Here is a 22,510-nt window from a genome sequence, read left to right on the forward strand (position 1 = left end):
TTCTCTTCTCTAAGTACATTAAATATAGAGTTAAAAATACATCTTCCCCTTTCCTAGGACAGCTAGTAACCGTGATCAGAACTACAACACTAATATAATTTCAATAATGTGAATTATAGATGTTGCATGTCAAATAACACCAGCAAAACGTGCAATATGAAAGGGGCTCGAAAGAACAATCATAATGCATTGTTCACCATGGAGATTAACAAAAGATGCACTCAGAACTGAAGTAGAGGGAATCATTTGAAAAATCGAAAACGACCAGTGAAAAGCCTGTGACTTTATTCTGGGAAGTGTGGAGTGGAAGTACAAAGAATGTGTGTCTTGGGGCCTCGAAACAGGCCCAGAAGGGAACAACTGTTAATGATTGGGTACAAGAACGTCACAACCCTTATAGGTAAAGAACAGGAACTAGTGGAAAAAGCCAAACACTATTGGCTAGATATAATCTCCTCAAGATTTTGTTGCGCTGGTATCATAGATTTGGAAGGAAACAGGAAATTCCATTATTCAAATGTGATGCTAATGAAGCGGGAGAGGAGATAGTCACAAATCCCCGGCTATTGGATTGCGTTATGGTGTGGACCACACTAGGTGGGGGGGTTTGCCTCCTGAAGCTTAAGTTGAAAGAAAGGTCACTATGCCTACTTGCAAGTACATGTACCAATCACTTAGGGGTCAAATACAAATCCTTCCTTGATGAAGTCACCGCAACTTTAGAAGTAGGTAAGACTGAGTCAGTTGTTCTTGGAGGAGTCTTCAAAGGACATGTTGGCACTGACCACCAGACATGGAAAGAAGTGATTGGGAAGAATGAAGAGGCCTTGCTAGACCTCCAGGCTGGAAATGGACTCTCCATTATGAATGCATTCTCTTAACATAAAAATATCCATAAATATAGCTGGTATAGGGATACTATGGGACAGAAGTCATCGACAGATTTGATTATTGTCATGTGCCCCTTCCATTCTGTACTGGATGTTCATGTAAAGAGAACGGCTGACTGCCATCTAGTCATCTGTAAACTGAGACTATCTACAGCAGGGAGAAGTCACAAAATTGCTTAAGTTCAGTGTGACTTACAGGATAAAGTGGGAAACCCTGGCAAATTATTGATCAGAAACAAATATGCAGACACAATTGCACGCACACACACACACACAGACATGAGATTGTGGGTTCAATTCCTAGATCAGGTGGTGCATTGTGTTTTTGAGCAAAGTACTTCATCTCATGTTGCTCTGCAATCACTTTGACACCTGAGATGTGGCACCCAGTGGCACCTGTCCAGGTAATGTTGATTTGATGGAGGGAGTGAGCTAATGCACAGCACATATTTTTCATCATTATCAACAAATCATTTGGCAGAATGCTGAGAACTCGTACATTGACTCTGACAGAAGAGTCCATCATCATCATCATCATCATCATCAAGTGTCTGCTTTTCATGCTGGCATGGGTTAGACAGTTTGACTGGAACTGGTAAGCTGGAGAGCTGTACCAAGTTCTAGTCTAATTAGGTATGGTTTCCACGGCCAGATGCCATTCCTAACTCTAACCATACCAAGAGTATGGTGGTTGCCTTTTACATGTCACTAGCACCATCCATGACTATGATTTCAATTGGTCTGACAAGTCTTTTCAAGAACAGCAAATCACCAAAAGTTACTTGTCCTTGCCTCTGTGAGGCCCATCATACAAAGATCCTGTGGCACCACCTCATCTCACGTCTCCCTGGATCTACCTCTTCCACAAACTCCTTCCACAGTTAAAGAATGGCACTTCTTTACACAGCAGTCCTCATACATATGCATGACATGACCATACCAGTGCTTTCATTTCTCTTGCGCACCACATCTGATGCCCCTTATGCCTGGTTTTTCTCTCAAAAACTCTTACACCCTATCATACATGCACACTGACATTGCACATCCGTTGAAGCTTACCAGCTTCATTTCTTTCAAGCCTTTGCATGTCCTCTGCAGTTGGACAACCTAGAATATATCAACAATGTACAATTCAACGTAATGCATGCTTTGGACCAGCACCTAGGCACTAAATACTCAAAGGATTGCTTTTCTCTGACTACACAACTGGAATATCCTATTTGATGCATACAAACCATTAGCCGGAACCACAGATTTATCCAACCCTATCTGGTGCATATTTTTCCAAGTACCTGATTCTATCTAAATCCTTATTTTACATACACACATACATACACACATATCTAAAAATCATAAGTCAGTCAACATGTGCAATTACATATTTGTCAATAGAATGGGTATATTAATCAAAGTATTATTGATCCATTACGGTTGATCTTTCCAATCGGTTTTGCACTGGGCATTAAAACAGTCTTCAATGGTGACAGCCATGGCAGAAGAATGGCAACTGCTCTCCTTAACTGGAAGTGAAAAATGTCACATCCAGCTTGTAAAGAAAGATAAAAGCAGTGGGGGGTGAAGTGAGCAAGGATTAGATCAAGAATTATGTTCCTTGGCCCCAAAGTAACTGAGAGGCTATAAAATGTCAAGAGTGCCGAAAATGTGTGCATTGGCGATGGTGGGATATTTGTTTTCGGAGGGTCAGAATGTATGTAGGAGCTTCATGTTAGAGCTCTCTTGGTGTGGTGGGGGGGGGGCAGGTGTCAGAACGTTTAAGCTTATGTTTGGACATATATGTATGTTATTTGAACAGGAGGAGCCGCCACCGACAACAGTGACCCCTCCGCCTCCTCCTAGCATGCATTTGTAGAAATAAGACATCAGCTTAAGGAAAGGAAATGAGTAAACGAAGTGGAATGTGTCTTGAATGCAATGATATATACATACATACATACATACATATATATACATACATACATATATATACATACATACATATATATATATATATATATAGTACGTCATTCTCCTTTCTAACGCAGGAAAAAGAAAAGAATAGCACTCGTTGAAATCCGGGTAGCAGACACGCCTATTGAGGACACAATGATATGTGATAATCAAGACGTAACCTGATGAATTCAAGGCATTCCTATCCGTGTATAGATGAACTCAGCCAGATAAAGGAAGGATTGGCTTTTTATTTCGTGTGGTTGGTATTATTTAGCCCAAGGCCAGACTTGATCGAGCAGACTTATGATTAAAGATATTTAGGCTGTGATCACCTCTAGTATGTGCTCCTTCTCTGTGGTGAATAATCTTGTAAACATTTGTATCGGGTCAAAGAGGTTCCCACTTTGTCTTGTTATATCCGGTTTTGTTATTTCAATGAAAGGAAAAGAATATACTAATAAAGGGACCTTGAAGGGTAGCCTAACACTGGCCCTGTCCCTTTCAACAGTCTTGATTTAATAAATTATTTCATTCAGACTTCGACGTCTCCTATTTTAAGTTGGAACCCAACCCCTTAAAGTTCTTTTATACATTGCCAATGTCCTTGAGGGAGATTTCAGTGTCATAGCTTTTATTCATATCGTGTTCGTTTACGAAATTATAAATGTAACAAAAATTACGTTTCTTCTTGGAGATGAGAGGAGAAAAGTCTAGTCAAGTGATTTATCAAATATTGTCACTAATTATTCTATAAACCTTCAATGATTTGCACACAGAAAAGCACATCGATTACTTAATACAGATAATTTTTAAAAAAAACAACTTATAGTAGAAATATAAAGAAACTGCAATTTTTCAGTGTGTACTCCATAAAAGTGGGGGGTGAATTGGGGAAGAGGGTGCATTTGGCTGTTATTTCTAGCAAAACTGTAAGAACACAGAACTGGATGCTTTGTGGTAATTATTTTGGATTTTTGCTTTATGAGTTCAAATACTGCCTTGGTTAGACTCGATCCCAAGACACCTTGGGTGCTTTTAATGAAATTCATTGACTCTTGCAAATATTCAGGCCATGTTTGGAAGATATCGTCCTCTCTCTCTCTCCCTTAGTCCCAAAGGTCCTGTACAGGTTCACAGGCACTGCCTTCCCGCTTAACTTTTTTCGAGCGACTACGTATTATTCACGACCATCCAATATTAAATAAATATTTCTTTATCTAATATTGGAAGCTAGTAGATGCTGTGGTGCTGGCTATATTTTCTAAATGAACTAAAAGGCTACAATAAAGAACTAACTGGGTCCTTGCGCAGTGTATCAACGTTACAACACCCCACCCGTATGTTTTGGAGATATTATTCAGATTTAAGATTTCTTTAAGTGAAACAAAACATAATTTACACAAGTAAACAGTTAAAAAAAAGAATAGGTTTTTAAAGGGGTTTGGGGGGAAAAAGAATCCATTTATTATCAACAAAATAGCTATTACACTCGTCTTTTAAAAAAAACAAGTTATAACGACGATATAATTAGTTGTTATAACTTGTTTCATGGAAGATTAAACATGCAACAACAGGTAGATGGACATCAAAGGTAAACTAACCGTTTATACAATTCATACACACACATGTAAATGGGAGTGTATATAATTTGTATATATCTGATATGCATACAAACGTGTGTGTGTGCGCGCGCGCGCATTAGGGACGTCTATTCCGGGTGCGCTGCACACCCATCGAAAATGGAAAATTCCTTATAAATACCAGCGTTACTCATTAATTTAATCACAAATCTTAATAGAAAACTGTTGTTATACCTCTGCTTGAAATTTGGAGGCATTGGGTGTGGCAACACACCCAATACAACCACCACCATACGCCGCTGGTGGGTAGGTCGGTATAGAAAACGAAAGTGTATTGTTTTTTTAGGTGTGGGATTTGTAGAAGGAAATGATTTGAGTCATGCAGGCCTGGTCAGCCATTAGAGAAGTCAGAGGGATCGGCACTCCTAAAATACAGAGGTCCCGATGCATCTACGTAACGATTAGTTTTTTACGGTGCGCACTCGTTAGGTTTAGTGTTACGTAGATGTGTGGGGACCTGTATTTAAGTAGGACCCAGAAATCAACACCTTGTGAATTGTGATAAGGCTACTATTCACAACAGAATATGTGGAGGATTAAAAAGACTTCATACTGTAGCAGCGGTTCCTTCTGCGAGCCAGCACAGCTGTGCATTATGCAATAAAATGTGCAAATCTTTGGCAGGGCTCAAGAGTCATATAAGGGCCTCACATTGTATTTATCAATGACTCTCTCTAGCAATGACTTTACTCGTACACGAAGAAACAGTCACTATATATATTTGGGTGTGAGAGAGAGAGAGAAGAGCGATTGATGCTGTTTTCGGATAAAGAAATAAAACAATGGATTGACTCTTTATGGTAATAATGGCAGCCACCATCAAATGTCACTGCTACAAAGTTGGTAAGGACTTATTAATATTTACTGGAATGTATTGTGGTTCAGACAATGTGTAGCCACATCGCAGGCGTGGCTGCGTGGTAAGAAGCTTACTTTCCAACCTCATGGTTCCTTGATGAGGAAAGGTAGATAGAAGAAGAGGTAGAAGAAATATAGAAGGGCAGGTGCTAATGATCATGGAGGGGGGATTACATTTATGAAAGAACTTAAAAGTGCAGAATTTGTGCTTACATGTAGTGAAGGCTTCGTTGTATTTAAGCAATTGTGGCAAGTTAGGGGTTGAAACTTTGAGGGCTTCTTTTAAGTAGAGTCCTCCATTTGTGGACTCTACTTAAAAGAAGCCCAGGAAAAGTTATATTGTATTTTTCTATTAATTAGATGGTGTATCTGGCTGGCTAGTGATGTGGAATGGCTATTCTCTTTATATTTAAACGAGTTTAAATGTGCATAATATCTTTGTTTAAAATTTGTGGTAGATCCAATGTAGTAGCCATAGGAGTTATTTACTATGTTGTGAACGGTGCAATGGTATGACGTTGGATCTTCTGCATTAGGCTTATAGTAGAAATATAAAGAAACTGTTTAGGGATTGTTGTAAGTTTTGATTTCGAAATTTGGAGCTAGACCTCTCCATTATTTTCCATATGTATAGCACTGCATATCTCTCACGTCTCCTCACCAGGGAGTAGAGTCCCAGTTCCTTCAACCTTTCCCAGTAGCCCATGTGCTCTACTGAGTCTATCTTCTTTGTGTACTGGCATTGGGTCACCTCTAGTTCTGCAATTAGTTTAACACACTGTGGGGGACCACGGTTGGGAGCAGAAGTCCAGATGACTGAGGACAAAGGTTCTCCAAAGCAGAAGCATTGTTCCTGGTCCTGAAGGATACAACCTGCCACCCGCCTGCATAATGTTGCCATCTGAGCAAGGTGCGCATGGAAAGTTGCATCATTGTTCATGTGGATTCCCTGGTAGCACAACCAACTCTAACTCTGGGATTACATTGCCTGCTGATCCTGTGTACTTCAGCTGTAGTTTGTTTGTGGGCTGATATTTTGCATCAATGAACTGCATATTATTCTCATTTACCCATTTATATATTGCATTCAGGTAATTCTGCAGTCTTAGGATGTCAGTAGGGTTTTTGACCACCTGCGATACTTTTGTGGCTAACTCTATGGCTGAGGGCATAATTAAGAGTAAAAATCAATTAATAATCTTATCAGTGGGCATCATGTAATACAAACCATATAGGTAAACGTTAATATAAATATATAATTATATAGATATAATTATAATTAAGGGTACTGAAAAACAAAACCTTCATGCTAGAGATAGATGTTAATAGACTCTAAAAACCACTTCAAATTACACTCCGTTAGCACAAGGGAGCAAAAATGAATTAAATACACACACACACACATATATACCCTGACTGGCCTCCATGCCGGTGGCACGTAAAAAGCACCATCCGATTGTGGCCGTTTGCCAGCCTTGTCTGGCACCTGTGCCGGTGGCACTTAAAAAGCAACCACTACACTCACAGAGTGGTTGGCGTTAGGAAGGGCATCCAGCCATAGAAACATTGCCAGATCAGCCTGGGCCCGGTGCATCCTTCTGGCTTCCCAGACCCCAGTTGAACCGTCCAACCCATGCTAGCATGGAAAGCGGACGCTAAACGATGATAACATATATATATGCACATACATATACATATATGTATATATATATATACACACACACACATATATATATATATGCATATACATATATACAGATGTAAAGAAAATATATACATATATACATATACATATATATGTGCATATACATATACATATATATACATATATATGTGCATATACATACATATATATGTGCATATACATACATATATATGTGCATATATATACATATATATGTGCATATATATACATATATATGTGCATATATATACATATATACATGCATATACATATATATTTTTTTTATTTTATTTTATTAAGTTTCAGCTCACAAGCTGTGGCCATGCTGGGGCACTGCCATTCGGTGTTGCTACATGATTTTACTTCACGAATGCATTTTAGCGATTGACATTTGGTGCATGAGAGAGTTTGATATATATATATCTTTATATATATAAAACTGAGAATGTGTGTCTGTCTGTCTGTCTGTGTGTTTCCCTAAAACTTGAGAACTACACAACCAATTCCATTCAAATTCTACACATGCCTTACTTAGGGTCCATGTAGTTTCATGGGCAAAAAAAAGTTCAACTTCTTGCCTAGAGCGAGCCCATAGCAAAATCATATCTTCTCCACTATTTCAGTATTACGTGTTAAAAGTGAAACAAAAACGTTTCTCTATTTTATGTCAGATACTTTCACTTTAACAATAAAAATAATAATAACAATTGAATTATATGTAGTAAGTAATAATTAAAATCAAACTAAAGTAACATGACAAAAGTAAAAATAGCAATTGGTATAAAATTGCATCAATGATTTGAACTTGAATAAGTGGTTTCACATGAATGGGAATAAATTAAAAATAAAATTAGCGTGCAGAAATGGAATAGTCCAGATGGATAATAAAAAATCAAATTAAAGAAAAGACTATTGTCTATAAAGTATACAATGTAGAGAAAAAAGAAGATTTGAACACATGGAGGAAAGCACCTTCGAAAAGTGTCTTGGTGCGACTATGAAAGGTATCTAATCAGAGACGGTAAATTCGCCACAGTAGAAGCAAGGTTCGAGTCAACGGAGCGTGCAAGGGAGTACTCAACTCGAACTTGCAAAGTGGAAATATTTTATTTTTACCTTTATATCTGGGACATCGGACGTCCAGGAAAAAAAATTTTTAATGCCCCCCCACCTCCCCGAAGTAGAAGTAGGCTGGATTATAGCCACACTTCTATACAAGAGAGAGGACAAGATACAATTGATCGAAATTACAAGAGACGGGCTAACAATTCCACTCTGTTATATATTTTGAGTATTGTTATCACTAGCGATATCAAGATATAACTTTGTATTTGTATTTTATGTGTAGATGTATATATATAGATGTACATGTAATATGTACACATATATATATACACATATATACATGCACTAGCACTATGACCCGGCAACGACAGGTCTTTAATGCTAGTATATATATATATATATATATACACACATACACACACATATATATATACACACATATACATACATACACATACATATACACATATATACATATAAACATATATATATATACATCATCATCATCATCATCATCGTTTAGCGTCCGTGATGATGATGATGATATATATATGTTTATATGTATATATACATACATATATACATGTATGCATATATATACATATATATACATCATTATCATCATCTTTTAACGTCCGCTTTCCATGCTAGCATGGGCTGGATGATTTGACTGAGGACTGATGAACCAGATGGCTGCACCAGGCTCCAATCTGATCTGGCAGAGTTTCTACAGCTGGATACCCTTCCTAACACCAACCACTCCAAGAATGTAGTGGGTGCTTTTATGTGCCACCAGCACAGGGGTCAGTCCAGCAGCACTGGCAACAACCTCACTCAAATGTTTTTTCACATGCCAGTAAAGTGATGCAGGTAACGATCACCCTCGAACAGTGCTTTTTATGTGCCACCGGCACGGAAGCCAGTGTGTTGGTCTGGCAACGATCACGCTCAGAGGGTACTCTTAGCGCTCCACTAGCACGGATGCCGGTCATCGAATTTGATGTTGATTTTACTAGCCTCAACAGGTCTTCGCAAGCAGAGTTTAGTGTCCAATGAAGGAAAGGTATGCATAAGTGGGCTGGTTATACCCCTGGCATAGGCCATGAAGTTATGGTCTCCCTCGGCTGGCCGGGTCTCCTCAAGTACAGCATATTTCCAAAGGTCCCGGTCACTAGTCATTGTCTCAGTGAGGCCTAATGTTCAAAGGTTGTGCTTCATCACCTCATCCCAGGTCTTCCTGGGTCTACCTCTTCTATAGGTTCTCTCAACTGCTAGGGTGTGGCACCTTTTCACACAGCTACCCTCATCCATTCTCATACTTTTATATATGTACACATATATATATATATATATATAATGGGAAGCTTTATGAAAATAAACAAAAGACGAAGGCAGGTGGAGTACAAACAAACAATTGTATTAGTATGGCGCTCAGGAATATAAATAAAACAGGTCTTTTACGTTTCGAGCCTACGCTCTTCAACAGAAAGATACACAGAAAAGAAACACTGAGAGATACAAGGAGAGAAAAAAAAATGTGTGCAGAAGCTAGCGATTCAACATGGCGATTCTGGCCAGAAGTCAGAGACCAAACGTGAGACGCAAGAGCGAAAATAGGGGAGATAACAGGGTCAAATGACTTTGCCCCAACATAAGGGTGCATGTGTGTGTATGAGAGAGTATGTGGTGCGTATGAAAGGTCTGGACGTGTGTATGTATGTATGTATGATGTGATGTGTAATGTCGTATGGTGTAGTGTAGAGAGGGGAGATGAGGGGGGAGAGTGAGAGAAAGTGGAGGAGGAGGGGGAGATTAGGGGGAAGGGTGAGAGGGGAAGAGGGGGAGGGAGGAGGGAGAAAAGGAAAGGTGAGAGTAAGGGGGAGGGGAGAAGGAAAGAAGGAGGGGTAAGAGTGAGATGAGATGGGGGGAGGGGGAGAAGAAAAGAGGGGAGGAAGGAGGAGAGGGAAGGGGGAGAAGGAAGGAGAGAAGAGGAGGAGAGGGGAAGGGGAGAAGGAAGGAGACATATGTATATATACACATATATACATGCATATACACACACACACATATATATACATACATATACATACAATGCTGTCTCTGATACCCCTTATTCTGCTTGTTCCCTAATTCCCACCCCTCAAACTGCACAGCTCAGCATCATCTATACGAACTTGTGCTCCTTATTTCCAAAGTTCAGCGAATTATTTACACTGGCCAAACGTGACTCCCCTGATGTGATAGCTATCACCGAGACTTGGCTGACTCCAGCAGTAAAGGACTCAGAAAATCCACCTACAGGGTTATGCCCTCTTCAGATGTGACAGAGAAAAAAGGCGAGGTGGAGGTGTTGCTGTGTATGTTAAATCTGATCTCAAAATGTCCAGCTGTATTCTACCCACTAATGCTCAACCTACAACAAAATTCGATGCCGTCTATTACAAGCTGAGCCTATCTGGGTTTTGCCTGCCCGTGTTAGCTGTCTACAGGCCGCCTCTTGCCGACCCCCAGGACGATGCTCATTTACTCGAAGTGATAAGATTCGTTTCATCTTCTCATGACTGTTTGACATTAGGAGACTTCAACGCTCCCACGATCGACTGGCCCACATCAATTTGTACATCATCTTCCCGGTTCGGCCAGGCCCTTCTTGATGTGGCTAAAGATTGTTTTCTATCGCAACATGTTGAATCTCCGACAAGGCATCGGTCTGGGCAGCAGTCATCTATGCTGGATCTGGTATTCTCCCGCTATCCAAGATCAGTGTCAGGCTTATCTGTGTGCGCCCCTCTTGCCAAGAGTGATCAGGCGGTCCTGAAGTTCGACATGCACACAACTTTTTCTACGCCCATGACTACTTCGCTGCCACGTAGAGTCTTCTCTGCAATCAATCTTGAAATTCTAACTGAGGCTTCTGCGCTTCTGGACTGGTGATCCCTGATGACGATGTCCTCAGTTGACGAACTATGGTCGTCCCTCAAAGCATATGTAATCTGATTGACTGACCAAGCAGTTCCCGTTGGGCTTCCCAAGAAGAAGAAACACAAGCCCTGGGTTACGAAGAAGGTTAAACGAGAACTTTGACTCAGAGATATTGCTTGGGCTGAATTCAAAAATCTAGATTCAACTGCAGTTTTTGAGGTGTACAAAACTCAAAGAGACCAAGCCGTGAAAATTGAAAAGAAAGAACGCTTCAGATATGAATACAGAATCACGGCAAATGCCAGTCGCAATCCAAAAACCTTCTTTGCCCATGTCCAACGGAATTCCCGCTTGAACAACCAAATTGCAACGTTGGTGGACTCAACAGGCGTATCGATTGAGGACCCTTATCAGCAGAGTCAGTTATTTGTCGAGGCTTTTTCAACAATTTTCAAACAAGATGATGGTTGTGAACCCCCTCCATTTGATAGATCGGTACCTCCAATGCCTAGATTGGTCATCACTCGTGACGAAGTTGAACGCGTTATTCAAGGCCTCGATGTCAACAAGGGTTATGACCCTGACGGCATACACCCACGGGTTATCAAAGCGTTGGCTCCGGTCATCTCCGAGCCTTTAACACGTCTATTCAATATGTCATTGGTGACGGGTGTTATACCTGCGGACTGGAGAACAGCGATAATCAGCTCAATTTTCAAGAAAGGGAGCCACGAAGACCCGCTTAACTACCGACCGGTTTTCCTTACTTCAATAATCAGCAGGATGTTCGAAACCATCTTCAAGAAAAGTATGTTGCTCCACCTCCAAAACACAGCCTCTATCTCTGATTCCCAATACGGCTTCGTGCCGAAGAGATCATGCTTGACCAGCTTACTGGTAATGGAAGAATTGGTGGCGCGTATCCTGGATGATGGTGATGCTGTTGACATCGTTTTATTGGACTTTGCCAAAGCCTTTGACTCGGTTAACCACCGCCTATTACTTGTCAAGCTTCAAGCATATCGTTTCCATCCGGATATTGTACGATGGGTTGGTGCCTTCCTCTCAGATCGCTCCTTCCAAGTCCAAGTTAATGGTTCGCTGTCCGACGTCTCCAGTGCGAGCAGTGGCGTACCTCAAGGTTCAGTGCTTGGGCCGTTATTATTTTTAGTCTTCATCAATGACTTGCCCGACGACCTCACACAACACACCCTACTATTTGCCGACGATGTCAAACTGGTCGCTCCTCGCAGTGATATAGATGATCTTCATCGATGCCTCCACCAAGTTTGGAGATGGTCAAACGAATGGGACCTGTGTCTGAACGTGTCAAAGTGCTGTCATCTGCCTGTTGGCTCCTCTCCTGCAACTCAACTTGATTTCGAGCCGGGTCGTGTGCTGCTGGAGAAAACCAACCAGGTAAAGGACCTGGGTATCTTGGTGGATTCTTCCTTTTCGCCTTCGGCCCAATGCGTCCATGCTGCCAACAAAGCACGCGGAGTTCTGTTTTTGATTCGACGGTCATTCGGAATGCTCACAGCAGCCATATTCCTACCGCTCTATGTCACGCTGGTGAGACCCATATTGGAGTACAGGATTCAAGCCTCTTCTCCTTATCTCCTCAAAGACATACATCATCTCGAAAGAGTCCAGAAGCTGGCTACCCGCATGGTTCTTGGTCTCAAGCATTTGTCTTATGAAGAAAGGCTGAAGACGCTCGACCTTTATTCTCTAGAAAAACGACGACGCCATGGTGATCTCATTCTTGCTCACAACAACATAAGCGGAAAGTGTAACTTCTTGAAAGAGCTGTTCTTCACTGCTGCTCCAGAGCGTCGGCTGCGGGGTCACTCCAAAAAGCTCTATCTGCGACGATTTCATCCCAATCGAAGGAGAGGGGCTTTCTCCGTCCGGGTTGCGGATCCGTGGAATAAGCTGCCGGACGAGATAGTGAAGATGCCGACGACCGCTCAGTTCAAAGTCCCTCTTGACCAGAAATGGCCTGAACTCTTTGCAGGAACACCCTCCCTGTACATAACTCCATGTCCCCCTACATGGCCTTGCTTTTTGAGCCAAAAAATTAACTTAACTAACTTAACATATATATATGATGATGATATATATATATACACACACACACACACATCATCATCATTTCTCATACTAAATGCCCTTCCTAACGCCATCCACTCTGAGAATGTAGTGGGCGCTTTTTTTCGATTTGATTGTGATTTTTTAATTTACTTGACTCAATAGATCTCCTTAAGCACAGTGTGTCGCCTGAAGATTCAAAGATACTTTTTAAATGGGCTGCTTATGTGGCATTGGTACAGGCTACAACTGTGATCTCACTTTACTTGCCGGGTCTTTTCAATTACAGCAGATCTCCAGAGGTCCCGGTCTCTTACCATTGCCTCTGTGAGGCCCATCGTACACAAACACACGTCTGATGCAAACAGGAAAAGTAGAACTCAAAACAGGTATTCATACAAGTTTCTTGTATAAAGTGTATGTGTGTGTGTGTGTATGTATGTATGCATGTATGTATTATGTGTGTATGTAAAAGGCAACACCTGAAAGACAACTTGATGTTCGTGTTGTAATCGTTAATGTTTACAGGTGAATGAATATATCTTTCCTTGTGATTTCAAGTTACAAAGATTTTCAAACATATACACCTTTATTAAACGAAAAGTTGATGGTGATAACGATGCATTTAAAGTAATATAATATAGATGAGAAGATACGTGATTTAACAGCATCGTTAAACCCTTTCTATTATAATATTACATGGTAAAAATAACAAAACTATACTAATAGTTGGTCAGAATTCCCGAAATATCTAAAATTCTGTAAACAGAATTATTTTGAAAGAGAAAAGGTAAAACAGAAGTTTTCTTTACAACATCGATGTTTAAACCATAAATAAATGTTATTTTTAGTGAGATGGAAATGATGAAAGTGCGAGATGATAATTATTAGTGACTACTGTTGCCATGGAAACAATAAATAATCTTCCCAATTTTAAGTGATTTGTCAAATTTAGCAAGTTTCCCCCTTTTGTTTTGATTAAAATACCTTTAATTTATCAAAACAAGTTAGGCATAAGTTTCCACTTTTTACTGCTTTCCAGCGATCGAACGAAGGTGTAAATAAATGAAAATACAGAATGAATTATTAGTTTTAAAAAGAAATCCTATAATTTAAGTAATTGCTATCATAACATATTTTGTTTGGTTTTTAAAATGAAAACCTTCAATTAAAAGTAATTAAAATTGTTACTTACGGGACACCGCTGCCACGTGCAATGAAGTTCCAAAAATATAGAATAACGAGACGGCAATACAAGACAAAGAGAGGATATTGTGCCAGGGGTTCATAATTTTGTCCTGGTTCAAAGCAGCGAATATTCAAACACACCTGAATACAGACACCTTCCTCGCAATTAACTCTTTTCGTGGGACTGGAAGATTAAGGTGAGATCGCTTGACTTTTATAAGACATTGAAGCAGCAGCCACAATACGAGTAGTAGTAGTAGTGGTGGTCGTGGTGGTATTATTATTATTATCCTTATTATTATTATTATTATTAGTAGTAGTAGTAGTAGCAGCAGCAGCAGCATTGACAGTTGTCATTGTATTAGTAGTAGTTGTTCATCTATCGAACTCATTGAATGGCCCAGGACAGTGACAACAAGAATACATTTTATCAATACAACCCACACCTATAATAAAGCTTCTCAAATGTTTCTAACAAGCAGGACAACCGCCGCCGCCGCCAATGTCGCCTTTTTTTTTAAATAGAAGACACTGCAAACTCTGTGTTTCGTTGAACAACTAATTGGAATCTATTGTTTCAGAGATTTTACTCTGGACCCTTTTTTCTCTTCCCCTAACACGCGCGCGCGCACACACACACACACGTATGGATGTATTTATGTATGTATGTACACGTATGTGTGTGTGTGTGTATACATACACATATGTTTTATATCTATATGTATGTATGTATGTGTGTATGTATGTGTGTGTACGTGTGTGTTTATGTATGTGTGTGTGTGTAGGTGTGTATGTATGTGTGTGTGTGTGTGTGTGTGTGTGTGTGTGTGTGTGTGTGTGTAAAGGTAAGATCCAAAGATCAAGGTGTAGGAAGTTAGTGTGTTTTAAGCAATCTGTAGAAGATATATAAAAAAAGGCAACTTTCAGGAACAAATCTGAGCCTATATGAGGTGCTTATAATGTTTTTCTCTCTAGCTGTACTTTCTACACATTTTGATTGACCTCTCGACGAATTAACATGGGATCTCCTAATGACAATGTAAACTTCATATAATTAAGGTATTCTTGGCCTGAAGAGTACCTTACAGTTTACCCCTCGTTTAAATAATTACTACTTCCAAAGTTCTGCTAGTTATGAAACATATGTAGCCTGGATTTTATCTGCTCCACTCCTTAATTTGTGTGTGTGTGTGTGTGTGTATACATATGTATATAATAAGGGTAAAAAATGATATTAATTAGATTAATATCAATTTAAACCCGTGGCCTAGCATATTGAAAAAAATCTGAAGATTCAGAAAATTATATTGTATACATATAAGAGGAATGACCACTAGGTGAATTCCTAATATGCTAAAGGTAGACCCCATATGGTCTGACCACTAAGAAAAATTGTTCTCAAGACATTTCGGCAAACACCAGAATGTAAAGCGAGCAATAGGCAATAAAAATTAAAATAACTAATTTTAACCATAGTCTGAAACAGCTGTAAGAAGTGATTTTAATGATTTCAATAATTTATTATGATTTTTATAATTTGTATTCTTATCTTATATGTATTGAATTATAAGATATATATATGTATGCTATTAAGATTCTCAATTTGTTAAATGAATAAATAATCTAACATTCTAATATCTGAAAGTTGATGAACAAACTAAATTTGTTTCTCCATTTTCTTATTTGTATTATATATATATATATATATATACACTTAGAAAGCCTAGGCCACGACTAAATTAAAAGCACCATCTGGAAAAAGACATTTAATGATACCTCATATTAGTCATTCTGTGAGCACCATAGCCCATTCAAGCAAAGAGTTATTGCTTGCAGAGATCCAGGTGTTAGGTTGTTTATCTGGAATTTGTCAAAAAAATTCATCCAGGAACCATTTGAATGTTGTGAATTTTTTCTTCTCTTATAAGGTTTGGTATGATGTTAAAGTGAACAGGGCTTGCTGAGGTGAAATACTTCTGTCTTAGTGTTATGTTGTGACACGAACATGGCTTTTGTAGAGGACAGATAGCACAGTGACCAAACCTCGGATGAATTTTAAAGTTGATGCCATCATCATTTGGGTAGTGCTGCTGGAATATTTTTCACATCATATGAATGATATAGCAGTCATGTTAGAGGAAATACACCTTGAGTTTCTCAAGATGAGCTCAATAATCAAGACTTGTTATGTTGCCCATTTTCCTTATGATCTATCATTGGGTTGCTTCAATTTATAATATTTTGTTTCGTGTAGGAAGACCACAGCAGACAACAGTATTCAAGGTGAGGACAGGTGAAGATAGAGAATGATAATGTCAGAAGTGTCTCTACACCAAAAAGTCCCATCCTGAGGAATCCAATAGTAAATTCTGTGGGCCCATGTCATTTTTGCTCTTGTTGTGGGCATTCCAGCTTAAGTTGTTGTGGATAGTTTCTCCAAGGTCCCTAGCTGTGTTTGATGCTATGAGGTTTTGCCCAAGGGAGGAGTGTATGGTTGCTTAAGAGCAGCCTCTTTACTAAAGTGGATTAATTTGAATTTTTGGAAAAAAATCAGACATTTTGTTTTTATTCTGATGTTGTATCAAAGCAACACAAACTTATTTTTTATGTTGCTTTCCAGCTGTTCTTCAATCATTTTGTTTGTAATTAATTGCTTTCCCAAAGTTCTTCCCGATATTTTTTGTTATCTATTTATATTATTTCTCAATCTCCTATAATCAGTTTATTGTTTATCATCCATATTCTCTCTTCAATGTTGACTTTTCTCTTTGATATCATAATATCCTGTATATTTGAATTAGTAAGTCCATGTACCATTTTCTGTACCCTTGGTGCCTTTCAAACATATCACCCCAACTCCCACTCCTCACACACATTCATTCCTTACATTCTTATCTCTTCCTACCCCTCCCCTACTCCTCTCCCATCCCCCTCGTAATACCTTCACCACCAACTAACAATCCTTTTTTCATTTTCTCTTCCTCCTCACATATTCCTTTTGACCATTCTCCTCATTTTAACTTACACATCTTTTCTCTCTTCTCTATCTACTTAATCCTATTTACAGTACAAGAGTAGGAAGGACCTACAGTATGTATATATTTTGAACTGGTTACCAAGTAAGATTCACTCTAATTAAATTGAGTCTATCATATCAGTTAAATTCCAGATCCAGACAATAGTGAACTTTACTCAGTCAACTGTTTGACGTGAACTGTGTTCACCACGCGTGCAAGCATGCGTAAATTGCATGAAAAATAAAAAATCAAGATATAAAAACAAATCGCCGTAAACATTGCAGAAATTCAGCAAAGAAATGAATTTTGGGGATGTAGCCTGGAGGATTTTTTCGTATTAATCGTTTGGACTTTGTGAACATATACCAATTGTTTTCATAACATTTTTAATGCTTTGAATTAAATGTGACCATTTTGCAAAGCTGGGCAATACTGCTAGTATATATATATAGGGAGAGTTTATGAAGAAAACAAAAGACGAAGACAGGTGGTGTACAAAACAAACAGATGTATTAGTATAACACTCAGGAATAGAAAAAGTCTTTGACGTTTCAAGCCTACGCTCTTCTACAGAAAGGGACACAGAAAAAAAACAAGGAGAGAAAAAAATGCATGTAGTGGCTAATGATCTATCATGGCGACTCCATATATATATATAATATATATATGGACAAGGACAGCTGTGTAAAGAAGTGCTGATCTATAACTGTGCAGGGAACCTGTGGTAAAAGTAGACCCACAAAGACATGAGATGAAGTGGTGAAGTATGATTTTTGAACTTTGAGCCTCACCAAGGCAATGACTAGTAACTGAGACTTTTGGCGATGTGCTGTGCTCAAGAGGACCCATCAAGCCAAATGCACCCATGCTGGTGGCACATAAAGAACATCTTTTGAACATTGGGCCTCACAGAAACAAAGAAGCTGAGTTCCATTTGAGTGATGTGCTTGATGGATGCAAAGTGGCTGTGTTCTTTTCAAGCATCAGGCCTCACAGAGGAGACAGAGTGGCTGAGTTCCTTTTGAGTGTTGGGTTTCACAGATGCGAGGTGGCTGAGTTCCTTTCAAGCATTGGGCCTCACGGAGGCAATCACCAAGGCCTTTAGCATTATGTTGTGCTTGAGAAGGAGACTCATCAAACCAAGCAAATTCGCAGTCGTGGCAGATACTGGTTTCACACAAATTGGCATCTGTGCCGGTGACATGTAAATGCACCCTGGTGTCATGCAAATGGTACCCATGCTGGTGGCACATAAAAACACCCATTACACTCTCAGAGTGGTTGGCATTAGGAAAGGCATCTAGCCATAGAAAACCGTGCCAAATCAGACTGGAGTCTGGTGCAGCCTTCCTGCATGCCAGCCCAGTCAAACCATCTAGCCCATGCCAGCATGGACAGCAGACATTAAATGATGATGATGATATATCAAGGGAGAAGCAGAAAGGAAGACATTTGCCTGTTCAGTGAGAACCAAAGAACTGAAGAGTTTCAGATTGCAAGACCGTGTGTGAGAAAATTGTGATGTCATAGGAGAGGAATATGTACGGATGGGTGATGGCGCCCTTGCATCTGATGATTCTGCAAAGAAAGAGACTTGGAAATGTGAAGAATGAATGGGGGGAGGAGGAGAGTCTGCCGAAATGTTGACCCAATTGAGGGACCAGCTGCCTGAATCGACAGTACCTTGGTAGATAAAGTAATTAAGGATATGAAGAGAGGGAGAACCCTCAGCCCTTCAGGAATCATTGCCGAGGTGCTTAAAATATTTGGCAGTGTGGATTATGATCTAGTCACCCATATCGTAAATCAGGTGGTTCATGAAGGAGTCATACCCAGTGACTGGTGTAGCAGCACCATGGTCAACTGTTACAAACGTAAAGGTAAAGAAATAATTACAGAGGTAGCAAATTGTTGGATCAGGTGATGAAAGTTATAGAGAGGGTGATAGCCCAAGTAATTAAGGAGGGAGATAGTCTAGATGAGATGCAGTTTGGTTTTGTGCCAGGGAAAAGCACCACTGATGCTATTTTTCTGGTAAAGCAACTGCAATTGAAATACTTAAACAAAGATAAATCACTGTACTTGGCCTTTGTTGACTTGGAGAAAGCCTTTGACAGGGTCCCCCGATCCCTTATCTGGTGGTCAATGTAGAAACTAGGGATAGATGAGTGGTTGGTAAGAGCTGTACAAACCCTGTACAGAGATGCTGTCAGTAAGGTGAGGGTTGGCAATGAGTACAGCGAAGAATTCAGGGTACAAGTAGGGGTTAATCAAGGATCGGTCCTCAGCCTGCTCTTGTTCATCATAGTCATCCGGGCAATAACAGAGGAATTTAAGACAGGCTGCACCTAGGAGCTCCTCAATGCTGATGACCTTACTCTTATAGCTGAATCACTACCAGATGAAGTTCCAGGCATGGACGCAAGGTCTAGAATAGAAGAGCCTTAGAGTTACCCTAGCAAAAACCAAAGTCTTCATAAGTAGGGATGCAGACAAATCACAAATCCCTTCAGGTAGATGGCCCTGCATGATCTGTAGAAAAGGCATTGGTAGAAACGCCATGCACCCAGTGTAAGCTTTCAATGCATAAAAGGTGCAGCAATATCAGAGGAAGGTTACCAGGGAAAATAGCCTTTGTGTGTGGAAGATGCACAGGTAGAATAAACAGCAAAAACGTACAATAAATAGACTCCATCAACTGCCAGTGGGGTAAGCTAGAGGTAGTAGATAGCTTCCGTTATCTAGGTGACCAAGTTAGTAGTGGAGGTGGATGCTCTGAGAGCATGGCTGTGAGAATAAGAACAGACTGGGTAAAATTCAGAGAACTCCTACCTCTGCTAGCAACAAAGGGCCTCTTCCTCAGAATGAAAAGCAGATTGCACGATGCCTGTGCGCAAACAGCTATGCTATATGGCGTAAGCTTGAAAGAAATGTAGCCAGTATGCATCGATGGATGTGCAATGTCAGTGTGCATGTTTGACAGAGTGTAAGCATCTTGAGAGAAAACTTAGGCATAAGAGGCATCAGATGTGGTGCGCAAAAGAGACGGCTGTGCTGGTATGGTCATGTGATGTGCGTGGATGAAAGCAGCTGTGTAAAGAAGTGCTGATCTCTAACTTTGGAGGGAACCTATAGTAGAGGTAGACCCAGGAAGACATGGGACGAGGCGGTGAAGCATGATCTTTGAACTTTGGGCATCACAGAAGTGATGACTAGTGACCGAGACCTTTAGCAATATGCTGTGCTTGAGAAGATCCGTCATACTGAGTGAAATTGTAGTCGGGTCTGATGCTGGTATCACATAACTGGCACCCGTGCTGGTAGCATGTAAAAAGCACCTTTCGAGTGTTAGGCCTCACAGAGGCAATGACCGAGACCTTTGGCATTAAGTTGTGCTTGAAAAGAAGACCCGTCAAGCTGAGGAAATGACACCAGTGCTGGTGGCACATAAAAGCACCCATTACACTCTTGGAGTGGTTGGCGTTAGGAAGGGCATCATGCCAAATCAGAATGAAGTCTGGTGCAGCCTTCCAGCTTACTAACCCTGGTCAAACTGTCCAACCCATGCCAGCATGGAGAATGGACGTTAAACAATGATGATGATATACATATATATATATAAACAGAAAACTGGAAAATTTCTGGTATTATTCCATGTTTCTTTGCCAATAGTAGTCACATAGGTATACATGTCGAACAACACGTGAGACATCTATTAGTAATTCATCTGAAAGTGAATTTCCCAATGTTTAACAGTATTCTCCAGTATTTTCAAGTCTCATATAGACCATAGAATATACTTTGGAGAACTGGAATATGCAGACGTGCTTCAAGACGAAACAACTTGGATTATATGTACATACTCTGTGTGTGTGTGGTTAATCAAATATATTCAATGAGAATACAGTATACTGAATTTCAAATAAGTGCTCTTGGTAGGGAAATGTCTAAAACCTTAAAAGGTATTTAGAGACCTAATAAGAGCGATAATAAATTATAAACTAAGAGCAGGAAAAATTGCATCAAAAAAAAAATCACATAAGATATACGTCCATAATATAAATAACATTGTATTTATAGAAGAATATATAAAGTATGATTATTTAAAAAGGTTTGAGGTATCTTACGTTCGTTTCATGAATGAATTCCCGTTCGAAATGAAATCCAAAATTGATAATCATTATTAGGTAATACATCCACTCGTCAGAGAAAAGGATGAAGGTCGTCTTTCGAATGAGAGAGATGCTATTGAAAAACGTAGGATAAAGATGTGGTTTAAAAAAGTTACTCGTATAGATGTGCATTGGTACAAACTTGGGATAAAAATTTTGGAAAAAATAATATTAAATCCGTGGTAAAATCCCAAAATGTCTGGACGTAGATAGAAGTCACAGAATTATTATTGTCTTTGCAATCCATAAATGCCAAAAATAAAAGCGGTTAAAATTTTACCTTTATAGTTTATAGTAGCAGTATCGCCCGGCATTGCTCAGGTTTGTTTTGACCCTTTAGAATTGGAATTTTTTAAAAGTAAAAATTTTGCATTATGTAGCTTGTTATTCTCTTTTAGTGAACATTTTTCTGGTTGAAATACACCGAAAAATGGCGACACGGCAGTCGTAGAAAAATGCACGTTTTTGATGTAAATAATTTTTGGTGTTAACATGGTCCTTCTACGGAAGGAAGTGCAAGCCTTCTTCTATCTTACTCTCAATTTTGGTCAACTTGTGCCGCAGGGTCTCGGAGGAGATAGTGTTAGTTGAAGGCTACCAAACCCGCCATACACAGACAACTTCAGCTTTATATAGAGAGAGATTACTGAGGCATTCTACGATGCTCATCGGTGTGACAAGGCTGATCCTTACAACAGAAACAGGAAGAAAGAGTGAGAGAAGGTTGTGGTGAAAAAGTACAGCAATGTTCGCCATGTGGAACTTTAGGTGCTTTCGCTCAATAAACACTCACAATGGAATCGAAACCGTGATCCTACGAGCTTGAGCCCTCTGCCACTTGGCCATCGCACCTCCACTATAGTTATGTGTACACAACTGGAAGATATCGTTATTATATTTTGTGCAAATGTAAAAATAGCCGTTTACTGACCCAATATCGAGTAAATTGATGTGTTATATTTAAATTATTATATTTAAAATCAGTTTGTTGTACAGATTCAAATTTCAAGAAGACATCTCTGGCATTCATCCA

At 39.6% G+C, this 22,510-nt stretch overlaps 1 protein-coding gene across 3 annotated transcripts in view; it reads right to left on the reverse strand.

Moving 5' to 3' along the window:
* The window catches only part of LOC115212747 (fibrillin-1-like), a 28,167-nt gene extending 13,615 nt beyond the window's left edge, over positions 1-14,552 (reverse strand). The window contains exon 1 of one of the 3 annotated variants that reach the window (XM_036503536.1): positions 14,296-14,552. In XM_036503536.1, the coding sequence (XP_036359429.1) occupies positions 14,296-14,389 (94 nt within the window). In that variant the 5' untranslated portion in view covers positions 14,390-14,552. The remainder of the gene's footprint in view (positions 1-14,295) is intronic. The other 2 variants (XM_036503534.1, XM_036503535.1) reach the window with 2 other exon arrangements.
* Between the last annotated feature and the right edge of the window lie 7,958 nt (positions 14,553-22,510).

Source organism: Octopus sinensis, linkage group LG6, assembly GCF_006345805.1.
Source record: "Octopus sinensis linkage group LG6, ASM634580v1, whole genome shotgun sequence".
NCBI lineage: Eukaryota > Metazoa > Mollusca > Cephalopoda > Octopoda > Octopodidae > Octopus > Octopus sinensis.